At 42.0% G+C, this 16,272-nt stretch overlaps 5 protein-coding genes across 5 annotated transcripts; 1 reads left to right on the plus strand and 4 right to left on the minus strand.

Annotated features, from left to right (window-relative positions):
* Positions 1-2,108: 2,108 nt before the first annotated feature.
* On the minus strand, positions 2,109-4,525 carry LOC121626794 (zona pellucida sperm-binding protein 3-like). The gene is made up of 8 exons (XM_041965473.1): positions 4,229-4,525; positions 3,794-3,921; positions 3,529-3,632; positions 3,242-3,419; positions 2,970-3,087; positions 2,652-2,743; positions 2,369-2,487; positions 2,109-2,197 (listed from the first exon to the last, which is right to left on the minus strand). The coding sequence occupies exons 1-8, from the start codon at positions 4,523-4,525 to the stop codon at positions 2,109-2,111; spliced, it is 1,125 nt and encodes a 374-aa protein (XP_041821407.1).
* Positions 4,526-5,095: 570 nt separating this feature from the next.
* Positions 5,096-6,033, plus strand: ufsp1 (UFM1-specific peptidase 1 (non-functional)). The gene has a single exon (XM_041965474.1). It carries the CDS (start codon positions 5,187-5,189, stop codon positions 5,937-5,939), a length of 753 nt encoding a protein of 250 aa, XP_041821408.1. The 5' UTR covers positions 5,096-5,186; the 3' UTR covers positions 5,940-6,033.
* Positions 6,034-6,548: 515 nt separating this feature from the next.
* On the minus strand, positions 6,549-8,297 carry si:dkey-85k7.10 (endonuclease domain-containing 1 protein). Its single transcript, XM_041965543.1, has 2 exons — positions 7,945-8,297; positions 6,549-7,384 (listed from the first exon to the last, which is right to left on the minus strand). The coding sequence occupies exons 1-2, from the start codon at positions 8,266-8,268 to the stop codon at positions 6,803-6,805; spliced, it is 906 nt and encodes a 301-aa protein (XP_041821477.1). The 5' UTR covers positions 8,269-8,297; the 3' UTR covers positions 6,549-6,802.
* Positions 8,298-9,529: 1,232 nt separating this feature from the next.
* LOC121626935 (endonuclease domain-containing 1 protein-like) lies at positions 9,530-10,656 on the minus strand. Its single transcript, XM_041965688.1, has 2 exons — positions 10,405-10,656; positions 9,530-10,254 (listed from the first exon to the last, which is right to left on the minus strand). The coding sequence occupies exons 1-2, from the start codon at positions 10,654-10,656 to the stop codon at positions 9,661-9,663; spliced, it is 846 nt and encodes a 281-aa protein (XP_041821622.1). The 3' UTR covers positions 9,530-9,660.
* Positions 10,657-12,560: 1,904 nt separating this feature from the next.
* On the minus strand, positions 12,561-14,655 carry LOC121626254 (endonuclease domain-containing 1 protein-like). Its single transcript, XM_041964631.1, has 2 exons — positions 14,328-14,655; positions 12,561-13,516 (listed from the first exon to the last, which is right to left on the minus strand). The coding sequence occupies exons 1-2, from the start codon at positions 14,622-14,624 to the stop codon at positions 12,896-12,898; spliced, it is 918 nt and encodes a 305-aa protein (XP_041820565.1). The 5' UTR covers positions 14,625-14,655; the 3' UTR covers positions 12,561-12,895.
* Positions 14,656-16,272: the final 1,617 nt, after the last annotated feature.

Raw genomic sequence — 16,272 nt, forward strand, 5'->3', positions numbered from 1 at the left:
CTGCTTTAAGTGCTGCACGCAGATATTGTATTGCAAAACCAGATATTGTGGGGAAAACAAATGAAATGCATTGTCAGTGAATGCATTAATATTCCAGGTGGCACTGTGCTTCCTCCAAACATTTGCTGTTGAAATTTAACAGTATATAAAAGTAATTTCATGATCAACAATAGTCAGAATGGTAATAAACCAAACTACCCTGAGTTACTGCATCAGCGGCCCTAATGTTGTTTAAAGTCAAAGCTGTCTTTGCATCCAAAACAGTAAGTTAATCTTGTCCAAGGCTGCCGCTAAAGTCAGCTGCCCCTCTCTGTGGCATATGCATGGGCTCTCAGTGATGTTAAGATTGTATGTTTGTTGATTTCATCCTTGTAGCACTATCAAGGCACGATATCTGTTGCACACTGGCGCAGTTTGCAGGGAACAGTAATGCAGAAAAGGCCATTAATCTCACCTCAGGCAAAGTGGCTTGTCCCATAAATAATAAAATATGAACCTTAACAATCTAGGAGGAACTTAATATTGGATCATTTCCCTTTCAATGTTGAGAGGCGCCAACTAAGGGAGACATCAAACCACAAACATAACACATTATCTGATTGGCCGTACCAAGACCAACACTTGCATCACACACTCCAGTGTCAGGCCTTTTGATATAACAACAGAGGAAAGCACTAACAACAAAACACAAGTGATACAAGGCAGGAGGTAAGATTGCCCAATGTCTTAACATGATAAAGATTGATACTTTTAATAACCATCTCAGTTGGCCAGCCATGGGAGGATGTCAAAATACTCCACTAAATCTGGATGGCTAAAAGAAAAAGCTCTGTGACAGATTACAACCAATAACTCAAACTGATTGTACACAATCTCCATTTGAAATACTGTATTGGATCAACTTAATTTATATGTAAATAAGTTACAATTTTCATATGTTGGGCATAATAAACTATGCCATTTACGATATTCCTGCTGTACAAGAGAAAAACGCTGTTCTTCGCTGATCTGTGAAGAAACACAAGAAGGGCCGGCATATTCTAGGTCCCGAAAGATCCTCTTTAAAATAGAGTGGTTTTCAGGGATTCCTGAAATCCAACAGGGTATTTGGTCTGTCACGTTTCCTCTCACGGGACAAGTGTTTCAAATGCAGACAGGGGATGTAAAGCACATACAGTGCATGGCTGCGTTGCTGTCCCATTCTTACGCCAGTGTCTGTTTATTCTAGTGTGCTTGTTGCCTCAAAGATATTTTAGGTTCCATTGTAGTTCTTCGACCTCTTTGTGGAAATTCCTCATGGGATTGTTTTCATGGCTACCAATTTTCATGGCTGAGTGAAAAACTACCCATTCTTCAGTCATGATGAAACTACCTGGTCTGTCTCAGACGAGACACACATTTGTAAACAGGATTTCTGTCCAAATAACTAAAGGAAAATAGGTTAAAGCCCCTGCTGTCCATGTTTAATAGTAACTCCAACAGATCATTTACAAATTAAAGTATTAAAAAAATGTAAAAAATTAAACCATCACTGTGAAAAGTGGTCCGTTTTGACTTGTCTGGCTCACTGTGCTGGCATACAGTATGGGATTGTTATATGATATGCTGACACAAGGAGTTTAGTTTGCAGGGTGATCGTTGTGTAGTTGGAATTATGAATGCTTACAAAAACAAATTCAGGTTCATTCACCCTCTTCCTTACATAGGGTTATTCAGGTCTATTGCTCAGTTTACACTGCGGCAGTTTCACCTCTGCTGCCATCATTTTCTGTCTGTAATCGGCAGTGGTGTGTGGGGAAACTTTTTTTCTGGTGGGTATAATGAAATACTGCCTCGAAAGGCCTCCAGAGTTCAAAGTGATCAAAAAATAAATCCCACATGCAACGGCTTTAAATGAGTTTTGTTGGTGCCTCTAAATCAGTACAGCCAGTGATGTAGCTTTCGCTGGTATTCATGGCTTCCAACTATACTTTTTTGGAATCCAAATTCCAACTTTTATGATGAGTCATGAGTAAAACAATATGAGACAGATGCTTTATTGTCAAACACCTGGTTTTGGTTTCGACAGTCCTTCTACCCACCTAATTATAAAATTGAAAAAAGGCTCTTTAGTGATTGACTGACAGACGGCCTGTCCAATGGGAGCGTGGCAGGGTGTGAAGTGGGCCAACTGTTGCGTCCGTCTCATGCTTCTTTTCTATCAAAAATACAGACACACCTGGCTTAGTGACCATATAATTGCAGAGGCTGTGTATGCAACAAACACACATGTTGCTATGGTCATGCTATCATTTGCATTCAGCGCAACTGGTAGAAAATAACCTTCAGAAGTGTGTAGATTACATTTGTCTTTAAAGAGTTGAGGCACCTGTATCTGGTTGAAGTGTGTGTCCAGTGTGGTCCATGCTCTCCTCCTCAGTCTGTCTAAAGCAGTCATGAGAGTCACAGCACTCACACAGAGCTGTGTCTCCCTCTGTAGCACGCCAGCTGAATGACAGAGAAACATCCTGACAATACACCTTGGCTGTGATGCCCCGGCTGATAAAATACACTTTACATCGCATCAGCAGATGTTATCGGCTGAGACTGAAAATCACAACTAACATAAAATCATGATGAACTGGAGGTCAGCATCAATTTGGCAGCCTAACCTGAATGTGGGCCTGTGGAAGAAGCAGGCTTTATCAAGGTGGCTGTGTGAGTTTTTCTTCAGTGTGGCCCTTAGGTGACAGCTGATGAACATCTAGAAGAAGAAAGCCAAAACAATAAAGCACATTTCAGGATTAATTTCAACAAGATCAGAAATAATCAATTAAAGACTCATATGTTAAATGCTTGACATTGACAAACAATACAATGTAGATGCAGTAAGTTACACAGCTGGCACACAGCTAAAATGATGACTCCAGTGACAGTTAGTGTCATTCAGAAAGCGATGAACCAGCTATTGTCCAATCAGGTGTTGTTACCTGTTCCCCAGACTCTTGGTTGAAGTGGAAGGCTTGGACACTGAAGCATAGTCTGCTATCTTGCTCCCTCGGGAGGAATTTGGATGAAGACCCCGGCAATAAACTGTCTATTAGACATCTGTAATGGAGGAGCAAAACATGCTGATGCTAGACATGATGTGTCCGACCTCGATTCCCTTCAAATCTGAATGTTGAAAGTTAAAAAAAAAACTGACTTTGTTAAGTTACTCTTGTTCTACTCTTTTTTTTTTAAATCAGAAGGAAAGATTTACCCATGCTTAGTAATAAACTTGTAGCTTGGCAAGGAGAGCGGGTCAGGCTTCAGTGTAGCGACACAGTAGTCCACATAGAGAGTAAGAGGGGGGTGCAGAGGGGCCTCCACACTGGCCTCTAAAAACACTGCTTCCCCCTGCTGATACGCTGAGGAACTACGCAAGGACCTACATCCATCTGCATAAACACAGTTTTTTTCAATCCCAATCTCATATGGATTCCAGATAGAAACAACACTGCCACACATCACTGTTACAGTCTAGATTCAGCGAGCTAATGGTTTCACCTGCCATGGTGCGAAGAGAGAAGTGCAGGAGACCAAAGACGCCAACAGTGGATGTCATGGGTAGCCATGTTGGGATTAATGGTTCTCCACTCAGAGTCTCCTTCCTTTGCTCAGGCAAAGATAAGGCACAGGTTATGCAATTAAAAGAGTTCATGACAGCTGACTGCAACTCACAAATAAGATGCAGCATAAGAACCAAAGAAAATTACTACTCTGCAGCTACACACACACAAGGATTCATACAATAATATGACACCTGTCTTACCTCTTATAATGGCACTCAACAGGTATGACAGTAGTTGCCCCTCTAACTATCACACTGCCTGTGGAGGTGGGAAACACAGATGGAAACAGCACCAGCTGGTTGGAGTACACAAGCCACTCACCACGAACCTGGATAGCAGCAATGATAAAGATATGAATGAAACCATGAATGAAAAAAAGAAGTTCCTTAGATTCACTGCAACCATATTTTATGTACAGTACACACTGTGTATTAAGTTAGGCTAAAAATGGATAGTGATACTGCATTATATTATTATCACAGACACATGGTTGTGTGAATATGAAATGTTATTCAATGTTAAATCTTCATGTCTGGTAGATTTTCAGATGGAGTGTGTCGCTCTCTATGTTAAGGAGAAACGTTGCTACCTGAACTCTACCTGGCTGACCCCTCACTTTAACCCCCTTCCCTTACACTGGACTCAGTCCCGCACTCTCGCAGGCCCGCGGAGATGACCATTTCCGACCCGGACATCGGTCCCTTCGGTCCGCACGACCTCTGCTGCGTTGAGTTAGTTCCAAGTCGAAGATACTCGGGTTTGAACGGAATACGTCTCTCCTCGAAAAACTGTCGCTTCACGGTTAGTCTCACTTCGACTTCTCCGCATTTTATTTCAAGTCCAAGACTTTCTTCAGCGAAAGAAACGCCACATACAGGCAACAAAACCACGAGTAAGGACACGAAACTTGTAAATTTTACACCGGTCGCCATTTTTTAAGAAAAAAAAAACAAGCTAGCGTTTTATTAGTGTAAAATAAATTACAGCCAGGTGTGTTGAGATGTGTTGTGCTCGCGTGCCTGCAACCCTTATGCTGTCTTCAAGGACTACCTAGTAAACCCCTTGAAAGTCTGAAACTCGCAGAAAAAATAGCATAAGCTACGACTTGAAATTTTTATTGATATTTCAGTATGTCATGGAAAAACATGGTTACTTACAAAATATCGACAACTATTAATAAAAGCAAAATTTGCTTCTGCGCATTTCTTGCTCGTCGCGGCAGCTTTATTACACCGTATTTCCATACTTAAACAGCTACGAAGAAATGCTGACTTTTTCCGGGGAAAAAAATGTAAAAGATACCACTGATGATCCAAAATTAATTTTCAAACGAATAAAACAGACGACAAACTGTGCACGCAAGCATGTAACGGAGCTGACGAAAAGCTCGTGAACGCACCAGCGTCAGTGGGAACGACTTTAAGGCGGAACTAAAGTATTATTGCTTCTGCACCGAAGGGAAGGTTGTCCAAGTTGCAACAAATGGCTTTTCGGAGGAATAGTCCGTGTTGTGAATAGCTGGGAGCGTTTTAAAGTAAAACGCATTACGTTAAATGTGAAATGTGTGTTTGTTAGAGATAAATTGAAAAAAAAATGGATGAGAAGGTGGTAACAGCGAAACCTGAGGAGATTGACTGGGGAGGAAGTGGAGCTGCAGAGGGAAAGATTACTAGAACCAAAACATTGTCAAAGAATGTCCACACCGGTCTTTCTAATCCCCTCACAGATCCTGTGAAATGTTCTCTGATAAAAGGAGACTATCTCTACTTCCACTATGGCTGTGATGGACAGGATGACAGAGGTTGGGGATGTGGCTACCGCACCATTCAGACAATGGCTTCCTGGCTTTGCCATAACTGCTTTCCACTGAAGGACAAACACAGACCTCCACCAAGCCTCCCAGACATCCAGCAAGCCTTGGTCACCATGGGGGACAAACCAGGCTCGTTCTCGTGCTCCAGGGAGTGGATAGGAACATTTGAAGCCTCTCTGATCCTTGACTATTTCTATGATGTTCCCTGTAAGTTGGTACATGTTAGAGGTGGAGGGGCAGAGCTGGAGCATGTTGCAGTGAAAGAGCTCCATCAGCACTTTGAGATGCATGGATCTCCTGTCATGATGGGAGGAGACAGGGACAACTCCTCTAAGGGGATATTAGGAGTGTGCACGGGGGAGAAGGGGAGCTACTTGCTAGTCGTTGACCCTCACTACTATGGATGCCAGCTGGAGAAGACAGAGCTGCAGAGGCGGGGGTGGGTGGCGTGGAAAAGAGTGTCATCTCTGGATCACTCTTCATTTTATAATCTGTGTATGCCTCAGACTGCCAAAAAAGGGAACATAAACTAAGTGACAGAAGTGTTTTATTGGGTCAGACATGTGATGCATTGTCAGTGTGTATGGTTTTAAAGGCGGTGTAGTGCCATCCTCTGGACGAAATCAATAATTACAACATATTGAAGAATAAACTGCTAAAACAATTTGATGATCAGTTTCTTCATTTTTGCTCTTTTGAAATCAAGTTGAATCTCAGTTCTTCTTGGACTTGCATTGAGTATTTGCCTCAATGGTTTCTTTCCAAACCTCAAAAGTAAACGCTTCAGTTTGTTTAAATTGGTATTGATCAAATTCTTTCCATGGTTTGAATATGCAAAGTAAGCTCAATGATCAACAATTCTTGATTAGGATTTAAATAGCACACGGTTGCATAGTGGTAGTGGCACTATATATTATCAATTTTGTGAATATTATAAGAAATTGAATTCATCATTATCAGTTAACAGTGGATTTTATTGGACTTTTGACAATTCATCGTTTAAGTCATGCAAGATGCTGTAGTTCCAGCTTCTCAAATATGAAGATTTGTGACTTTTCTGTGTCACATGACCTCATTTTCAACCACTGATTTGACACAACAGGCGATTTGATGTCACATTTAGCTCCTGGGATATTGTGATGCATAGTATTATACTATTTCTTGACAATATACAGACCAAAGCTTTAATCTGCAGAGTAACTGATAATGAAAATAATTATTTGGATTTAATGAGACAGACACAAAGGAATTCCCCATTTTATTTCTTACAACATATAATCTAATTTGACAAGACATCTTAATCCATGTATATCTTGAGCTACAAGAACGGCAAACCTTCCTACAGTGGTAACACACTTTAAACTTGAATTAAAACAGAGATCACACCCACTTCATCTCAGTTATCTGGTACACAGTCGTTATAGAAAATCTGAAAGTTCTTGTCCACATCCATCCTCCCCTTGAGGAACTTCTCCAGGTTCTTGAGAGGAACTTCGACCATGTGGTTGTTGACACGATCATTCAGCCCGTAGGCTGCAAACACAGGGAACTTGTAGCGCACAAAGTATGGTGCATTTTGGTCAAACTCGGTGCAGCAGTAGGCCGACCACATGTACTCTGGTACAGCCACCCGGTCCAGGTTGTTGCGACGGATGGTGTGCCCAGAGGTGGTGATACCGGTGACCACAAAGGCTTTGCCTCGGCAGTAGTTGTTTAGACGTTTGCGGATGAGGTCCTGGTGTTCTGCCCAGGGACCCAAGTTGAACTCCCTGATCTGGGGTACCACATTTGTCAAACTGTAGGTGGAGGCTTTGTCCAGAGGGTCAGCCTGATGCTCGTCAGGGTTTAGCTGGCCACGTTCATACTGGACCACATCAGCGTAGTCCTCCAGGACTGCCTGGCCGTCCTCAAAATTCATATGCATGCTTGAAGATTGGGGGAAGGGCTCCATGTTACTGCTGCTCTTTTCTGAGGCCAGCTACAGAGGGAGAGAGAGAAGGAGAAGCACAATATATCTGCAACTTTTATCACTTCTGAAAAAATTAAGGAGACAATAATTGTTTATGCGTCACTGAGAGACGTTTTCACAGTCAGACAATTTGCCACATTCACAAAAAACGTTTGAAAGTGACAAATGCAAAATGGCCTAACTATATACCAGACCATAAATGCAACAGTATCTCGCTGAAATACCATTCATAGCCAGTAAAGTTGCTTATCTCAAGCCTACTTGTTGCCCATAGCAACAGTAATGTAGTTGGCCCAGCTCTCTGAACTGCTTGTTAGGTGTGCAAATCTTAAATATTTTTCAGTTTTTGTTTTCTGTGTCTGAAGATATAATGGAATCCATGATAAATGTAAAAAATAGATGTACATGTGGTAAGTCATCAAACTATGATATAGCACAATATAAGATGGACAGTAAACTGTACCTACATGTGCAGAGAAAGCACACCTGCCTTCACTGGATTTGGATTGAATCTTGTAATACATCTGAACTAAAATTTGGACTTCTATCAAGATTGAAAGAACACTCACCTGGGGCTCAAACATCCAAGGGAAGTCCACCTTCTTCTCCCCATCTGACTTCTTGAACGTATAGGCAGAATAGATGGGGACGTGTTTGTGGGAGTCGTACAGCGTGACATAGCGGGGTTTATCCTCGTACCTTTGGCAGATCTTCTTAAAGGAGTTGCTTAGGTAGCCTCGGGGTGGAGTGCCCATGTACAGCGAGTCCTTACAGCGCTCGGCATGGTTGAAGTCCCCCACCACTCCTGCCTGGGCCCCGTGCAGCAACACACAGGTCAGCACAGTCACGACAGCTGCCACGGGTAAGGCACAGTTTTCTGATGAAGGCGTCATAACGGAAGGTCTCTTTCACTCAGTCTTGCAACTTCTGCGTCCCTTTAGACGTTATATGCCTCCTTCCACTAACAAGCACAGCCTCTGTCCCACCTCTATCGGACGCAACACTTCCCCTCTTGCCTCATCTGCACTTCGAGCAAACTGGTCTCCCATTGTAAAGTCCTTTCCATATATTCAAAGTGCCATGAGTATTGTAGCAGTAATTCAAAAGCAGTGAATGTTATCAAGTGCCGAGAGCGTTTTATTACTGAAATGTAGTGGAGAAATGGAGCTGACTACACGCTCTCTTATGAAATGTGAGACCTTTCCTTCAAAGTGTGCACAAATAGCTTTAGTAAAGAAAGAACGTAAAAAATGTAGGTCAAGAAGACACTGAAGGTATTGCAATGTCGGTCAATGTGTCAGAGACGACAGGGAGATCAGATCTCTCATTTATACTACAGTTCTTGTAAGCAAATCCAAAGCAGCTGTTTGTTTCAACTGTGGCTTCCAAGGGGAAAAGACAGAAGTTCGGTATCTCTGCAGAGCATCCTCACTCCCCACAGTATGGATACCACTGATTTAGACTTTGTCGTATGTCATGAGGACTACAACAGTGGTGACCCTGGTAAAAGATTTTTGAATTTTGGTGAGATCAGTTATGATGCTGGTGCTGCAGCATGTGATTATTTCATGTAGGCCAATAGGAACAAGAGGAAAATATGAGATAAGTGGTATGAAATCAATACTAAAAAGTGTGATTTAAAATTTAGAGTAGGCCAGCAGTTTTCATTTAAACGTCTTACTTCTCTGAATGATAATAAGCAATCCATATAATATTACAGAACTGTTCTTCTTTCAAAATAAAACTACAAAGACAGTTTAAGTACAGTTTGCAAAGGTTTATTAATGGAAATTAGACAAAGCAGGCACATTTTGTAACTTTTTCAGTGAAACAAATATCCAGTTATTTCTAAATCAAGTGTTCAAAATAGCTTGAGAGTAGTGTTAAACTATTTGGTCATTGTGTATTATTGCAAGTAATAAAAAAGTCCATGTTATCTCTGACTAAATGGAGCTCTTCCAGTGGGCTAAAGACTTTTGTCAGAGAGGACACAGTCATGTCATTATTTACAGGTGTAAATAATGACATGACTCGTGGCTGAATTCCATTTAGTTGCTTCAGTTTCAGGGTCCTGGTATTGTGCACGTTGGCTCTCTGTCACACACACTGTCACGACTTAACCTGGACACCTGAATAGAACAGAGCCGTCATTAGCATTACACCTGGGCTTTTCTTACTATGACAAGTCAGAAGGTCTGCTGTGAAAACGATCAATTGAACAAGACGACACAGTGCATGACCAAGTCAGCTGAGGCAAAATGGCAGCTTTTTACCTAAATATTTGTCTATTCACTTATACTGGCCGCTGTTGGGACACAGTCACCTACAAAGATCTGAAAGTTCTGGTCTACAAAGGTTGTCTTCTTGAGGAACTCCTCCAGCTTCTGGACGGACATTTCCACCACCTCGTTGTTCTCCACCTCATTGAGGCCATAGTGAGCAAAAGATGGGAACCTGTAGCGCTCATTATAAGGCGTGTTGTGGTCGTAGTCAACACAGCAGTAAGCTGACCACAGATATGTGGGAACTGCAATGCGGTTGATGTTTTGCCGGCGGATCATCTTCCCCGATGTGGTGATGCCTGTGATGATGTAAGCTGTTCCACGGCAGTAGTTGTTAAGCCGTTTGCGGATGATGTGCTCCTGTTTGTTCCAGACCCCGTTGCTGAAGTCGGGCACCACCGGCACAACATTGGTGAGGGTGTAGGTGGAGGCCTTGTCATCGGGCTCGTTCTGGTGCTCGTCTGGGTTGAGGGTACCGCGCTCGTAAAGGATGGCGTTTGTATAATCATCCAGAACAGCCTGGGCATCTTCAAAATTCATGTGCACGTAACCACGTGGGAATGGCTGCATCTCATCTGTATCAGAGACTGTGGATAGCTGTGCAGGCAGACAGACAAACCCAGTGAAAATGAGAGCGGGGAAACGATGGTAGAATGTGATGTGTGAACCTTCTGCACAAGAACACTAACATGATTTTAGCGCAGAAACATTAAAGCATTCTGTTAAAACACTTCTTTTCTTCTTTACCTGAGGTTCATACATCCATGGCACATCCACGCATTTCTCCCCATCTGAGCGCTTAAAAGTGTAGGCAGAGTAGACAGGTATGTGGTCCACAGTATTGTACAGCGTCACGTAGCGTGGCTTCTTGTTGTATCGCTGGCAGATGAACTGGAGGGACCGGTGCCCCAGCCCAGTCGGTGCTGTTGCCATGTAGAGGAATTCTCTGCACTCTGGAGACAGCTCTTTTTCCACTCTCCCTCTTACAGCCGATGTCATTATGTTGACAAGCAGGAAAGCCGTGCGCACCCAAAATGCCATAGTCGGGGCTTAGATGTCACCCTGGTGAGAGGTTAAAGTCAGTTGTGTTTCACATTCTGCTCTCTGTAATCAGGACTCATCAGGACTATGCAAAACAAGGAGCTCCACCCACAGCTAGAGGGACAGCTGCAGTAGACAGCCAATAGCAAAGACATCAATGTTCCTCTCAAGAAGGTAGAAAAAGTCATCTTACCTCTTAAAATTTATACACTAGATGTTTAGAAACACCAGCATCTTAACTTTAAATATTTCACACATCAGAAAATGTAATAATATCTAATATCTACTAACTATATGCCTATATTTGAATTTACATAAGAGGAATTTAAAGGAGAATATTAATGACATTTTATGTTTGTGTCCAAATATTATGAGGAAGAAATTACATGTTTTGGAAGTAAAAATAAAGAATCTGCTCACATACAACAGTCTTCATTGGATAGGAAACGGTGGAGACTGACAGGAAATATAAGAAGAAAGAGAGAGATGACATGCAATAACGGTTCCTGGCCAAATACATGTGTCCTAGAAGTCTGCACGTCACCAGGCTGCCCCCATAATGCCCTAAATGGTGAGCAATACTTACTTACTTAACCACTGAGATTCTCACTCACTGTGAGCCCAGATTGTGCTGAAAATAAGTGTTCAGGGGTCAGAGTATGGGTAAAGACCTTGTCCGCTGAGCTGGACTGGTGCTGTTCAGGGTTTAGCTGGCCCCATATAGCATTTGACTAATCTTATTCAAACAGTCAGGCCATTATGTAGCTGTTAGATTGCTCACAGAGGGATATAAACTTCTTCTTGGCAGTCACTGACTTGTCCGAAAGCTTTCATCCCCTTGGACCACTCAACGTTTGGGTAATGCACTGGAAAATAACTCTTCTTCAGAAAGTACAACTTGTGATGTAAATACAAAGATATCTGGAGGAATTTAAGTTAATAGCAAAACAGAATGTGGCAGATTACTTATGAAAACAAAGACGGGGTTATAACTACAGGACGATTTCACAACAAAATAGGGGATGAGCAACCATAACATGAAATTTAGTGGGGAGCACTAGAGACTCCATAGACAGTGCACTTAACCACATATTTATTTAGATTTTTATTTCAATGTGTCTCATTCATGTTTCCTATAGATGTTTTGTTGTCATGACATGTCAATAATCAGTCATCTTTATTTATAATTTCGCAAGTTTAGCAAAGATACACAAAAAAAACACATAACCACAGTAAAAGTTCTGAGCAGTAGCCTGTTTTAAATGTAAATAATTCATAATCCATTCACAAACAGGACGTAGACAACATATTTTCAACACTCTCCAGTGTCATGCATGGAGGTACAGAGTATGATGGCACTGCTGAGGGTCAGGAAAGATGGTTTCTTATGTGACATTGTGCCTCCACTGATCATCCTGTGACATGCAGAAGAATGAGAAATGCAGGGTAAACTACGGTATGTCAGTGGTTCACATGTTCAAGCCACAATATGAGCTAAACTGCCCATAAAGACAATGTTTTCACGCTTTTATGAGCGCCCTCTTCTGGCCTTGTTGTGCTGCGTGGTTTTGTTTCACACGCAGTGAACCTCATTCGTGTTGGAGATATAGAGTACATATTTCTCAAATCATATCAGCTCACATCCTTTTATTTTCACTGTGTTTTCTTGCAAAAATTCAGTTTGCACATATATTCACATGCTTAAGTGTCATCTGTGCAGCACTGCGGTACACTTTGAAACGGTGAGCCACACAGAACCAGAATGAGGTAGAGTATTTCAGGAACGTGTAATTTGGTTTGAAGATCTGCACCATGAAATCCAGATAATCAAAGCCAAATCTGACTTTGCCGACATGTGGAGAGTCTCCTCTTTACACATGACATCTATGAATTACACTTGCACAGTGAAAAGTGGATCTGGTAATACTTGATATTGTGTAAAATAAAAAGTATAAAAGGAAATCTCAGGCTCTGCTGCTGCAATTTTGATCATTCTTTTTATTATCTGGTATTATCTGGTGCCCCTTACTGTGTAGTTACACCCTACGTCCTTTGGTGATGCCAACTCAACTGGTCAACTGTGCCATGGCCCATACTTAAAGGGCCTGCACCATGTTAACCATGAAATGGCTAGTCCTGTTTTTACACTTCATCATGCACTTCATCCATGACCGTGCATCCAGTTCAAGATGTCCCATCATACTGAAACAACGGTCAGGTCTCTCCTTTTCTTGAAGGTGTTTTCTGACACACAGCCCTTGTAGAAAATAGTCAGGTCACTGTCTATGTCCGTCTGGCTCCTCAAGAAGCTCTCCAGAGTCTTCAGAGGAACCTCCACCACACTGTGGTCAGTCTGTTCATTCAACGCATAGCCTCCATAACTAGGGAACATGAACCTCACCTCATACGGAGAGTTACGGTCAAACCGTGGGCAGCAGTAAGCCAGCCACACGTGTTTTGGGATTGCCAGGCGGTCCCTGTTCTCTCGCTGGATGGTCGCCCCAGAAATGGTCACCCCCGTCACCATGAAAGATTTGCCGTGGCAGAAGTTGTTGAGGCGACGACGGATGATGTCCAAGTATGGGTTCCAGGAAGTCTCCAGGAAGTTTGTGATTAATGGGACGACATTGGTCAGTGTATATGTGGATGATTTATCGTCTGGCTCTGATTGGTGCAGGTCAGGATTCAGTGGGCCACGTCTGTATTCTACAGCATCTGTGTAGTCCTCCAACACAGCCTGGCTGTCCTCAATCAGAGGGGGAGTGTCTTCAGTGAGGGGAAGTGCTCTCATGTTGCTATTCTCACCATCAGAAACCAACTAGGGAAAAGACATACATTATGAAAATCACTGTATTCCAAAGGTCGATCCACTTAAGACAATGGAAAAAATAAATCTTGTATTGCTAATGCAATTTGAGACTGCAATGGGACATATAATAAAAATGAAAATGAAAAATAATCCAATTCATGTTTTTAAGTGGAAAGGTTCAACATTTTGGGAAATACACACTTTCTTCCCAGATATTAGATGACAAGATCTCATGTTTGCACTGTCAATATGTTTGTTTTTGTACGTGTCGACTCTTTGTGCTAAGCTAAGCTAAGATAACCAGCTGCAGGCTCAATATTTAGATTACAAACATGAGTCTAACTCTTGGCATAAAAATAACAAGCGTGTTTTCCAAAATGTCAAACTATTCCTTTAAAGGGAAGTATGTGCATGTTAGGGTGATTGACAGGTGACTCCAACCTTTCAGGTGGTGACTGCTGCTTGTCTGTCGGCATGAGCTCCAAACAGGCTTTGCCTTCTTAACCAAATTATGCCTCAAATAAGCGGCCAAAATAGCAGCCAAGAGTAACCCCAAATCCAACCCTTACAGTACCCCTTTGCAAACTGTTTGGAAACATCTTTCTCCAGTACGACTTCTGTTTTCTTCTGCTTAAGTTTGTGCTATTGGATCTTTAATAAACATACTGATTGATCTTTATTGCAAGAGCTACTAGTGAAATACAAACTGGGACTGTGCTACAGGTCAAGTGTCATTATTGCCCAAAAAAACATTCAGCTTCTCCCAACCTTAACATGAAGTGAAAAAATAAGCCAAATACTTCAGTGCTGCTCTCTGTACCTGTGGCTCATACATCCATGGGGTGTCCATCCTCCTCTTCCCATCAGACTTCTGAAAGACGTAGGCTGAGTAGAGAGGAAGGCGGCGACTGCCGTCATACAAGGTGGCGTAGCGCAGTTTGTCCGCAAACTTCTGGCAAATGCTCCTCAGGCTGGTTCCCTTCATCCCTGCAGGTGGTGTCTGCATGTAGAAAACATGTCGGCAGACTTTAAAGCTGTTTGACACGCTGGCACTCACCAGGGGGGACGCCATCAGCAGGGAGAAGGATAAGACGTGAGTGCAAAACAGATGCAACATCACACGACTGGACTAGATGAAAATAATATGAAACCAGGTAACTTCCTCGTCATCTGGGGATTTACATGTCCTGTCGCGCACCACTAGGAATGGAAAAATTCCATGCGGTGATGAGACATAATATTTCATCCTGTATTGGTGTTGCTGTCATAATCTAGTAAAGTATAATGACTGTTGGACAGAGACTCAGTATGCAAAGCAGCAGCAGCTCAGAGTGGGTCTATTGGCTGGATAGTTCACTTATCTTCCTCTACAGTGTCTGTGCAGCCGAACTCATCTCATAAATTCACTGTATGTACCTCATTTAAGACAATAATAAGACAGACTAACCCACAATTTCACACTGGCACAAGTTTTTCATTAGAAAATGGAGATGATATCGTGTTTATTGACAATAAATGATATTACAGTTACCATTAAGATGCATTAAAACATGATATATTTGTTATCTATCATGAAACAGAAAATTGTTCTGCCTCCAGCTGCTCAAGTCGTTGTACAATATATTATAACATACCATACAGAATCCCATCACTTAGCTGAAGATTGTAGCAGTGATATGCAACATATGTAGCTCTTTTTCCATCTTAGTGGTCCCAAATTTTGCATGAAAACATAAGCGACAAAAGTTTTGCACATATTACCATGTGGAAATATTTTGTAACTCAACAGTTAGGTTGCAGTATGGCAGCTGCTGTGCCACTCAGCCTAGCCCTCCAGCACCACAGGCCACAGCTCCAAGGACAAGACCTGGGACCAAACAGGGCTTTGACGTGGTTGCCATAAAGCGTAAGCAGGCCTTTGTGATTGATGTGAATGTCTAAGAGCAACACCTTCACGGGTCCTCCTGCAGGAGCTGCCTGTGGCTGTGGAGGACTGAAAATTAGACCTAGACTCGAACACCACGTCACTCACAGTTGGGGATACGCAGTCTAAACCTGCTAGGACCGTTGTGGGTCTGTCCACACAGGGACAAGTTCAGCTTCTTTAACTATATGAGTGGAGCTCCTACTATAAGTGAGAAATAATATATATTTACTAAAAATATTTCAGACTGCATTCAACTGAAAAACGTTGTGGTCTTCTGCAAATTCCAGTATTTAAATGCATTTTTATTGTGAGAGATGACATCCTGTGAAATACCTTCTTCATACCTAAAAAATACAATTAGATCATTTAGGTAGTTTGTAATTCATTTGTCTGTGCAACAGCAGTGGAATCATGGAAAAAATATTGTGTTAACACTTCATTGTGAAATGTTGATGCTTTGTAATTCAAAACAAATCAGGGGTCAATACCAGGGTTTCAGGTTAAATAATTAGACATTAAAGGCTTTCAAACTGTATTTTCTTAATCACCTTCTTACTACACGTGATAACGGCTGAACGGTTTTGGTTATTTTACATGAGAGATTTCTGTATTTCTATTTTTCTCTGTCCTGGTCTCACTGGTTTGTGGGTGTGACGTCCTGATTAATCCACACCCACACAGTCCTGATGAAGCAAGTGTAGTCTTCCCACGGTGCAAGAATTTGAATGATCCTAAACTGAAAATGAAACTAACAATCATGAGGATTTCAAACATTCTCAAATGTGGCAAGCCACAAACATGCAGATGACTATTTTTCTTGACCTTTTCTCTGTAATTA

This window comes from Chelmon rostratus, chromosome 23 (assembly GCF_017976325.1).
Source record: "Chelmon rostratus isolate fCheRos1 chromosome 23, fCheRos1.pri, whole genome shotgun sequence".
Classification (NCBI taxonomy): domain Eukaryota; kingdom Metazoa; phylum Chordata; class Actinopteri; order Chaetodontiformes; family Chaetodontidae; genus Chelmon; species Chelmon rostratus.

Bases quoted from the DNA above. Each gene is read 5' to 3' on its own strand.
- LOC121626794 (XM_041965473.1), bottom strand. From the start codon at position 4,525: ATGGCGACCGGTGTAAAATTTACAAGTTTCGTGTCCTTACTCGTGGTT. The intron at 3,088-3,241 runs GTAAATCTTTCC...CCTCCATTACAG, and splicing joins AAGTTTATTACTAAGCATGG to ATGTCTAATAGACAGTTTAT. The intron at 2,198-2,368 runs GTGCCTCAACTC...TATTTTTGATAG, and splicing joins CACACTTCAACCAGATACAG to AAAAGAAGCATGAGACGGAC.
- ufsp1 (XM_041965474.1), top strand. From the start codon at position 5,187: ATGGATGAGAAGGTGGTAACAGCGAAACCTGAGGAGATTGACTGGGGA.
- si:dkey-85k7.10 (XM_041965543.1), bottom strand. From the start codon at position 8,268: ATGACGCCTTCATCAGAAAACTGTGCCTTACCCGTGGCAGCTGTCGTG. The intron at 7,385-7,944 runs GTGAGTGTTCTT...CTCCCTCTGTAG, and splicing joins CTTGGATGTTTGAGCCCCAG to CTGGCCTCAGAAAAGAGCAG.
- LOC121626935 (XM_041965688.1), bottom strand. From the start codon at position 10,656: ATGACATCGGCTGTAAGAGGGAGAGTGGAAAAAGAGCTGTCTCCAGAG. The intron at 10,255-10,404 runs GTAAAGAAGAAA...CTGCCTGCACAG, and splicing joins CATGGATGTATGAACCTCAG to CTATCCACAGTCTCTGATAC.
- LOC121626254 (XM_041964631.1), bottom strand. From the start codon at position 14,624: ATGTTGCATCTGTTTTGCACTCACGTCTTATCCTTCTCCCTGCTGATG. The intron at 13,517-14,327 runs GTACAGAGAGCA...TCTTTTCCCTAG, and splicing joins CATGGATGTATGAGCCACAG to TTGGTTTCTGATGGTGAGAA.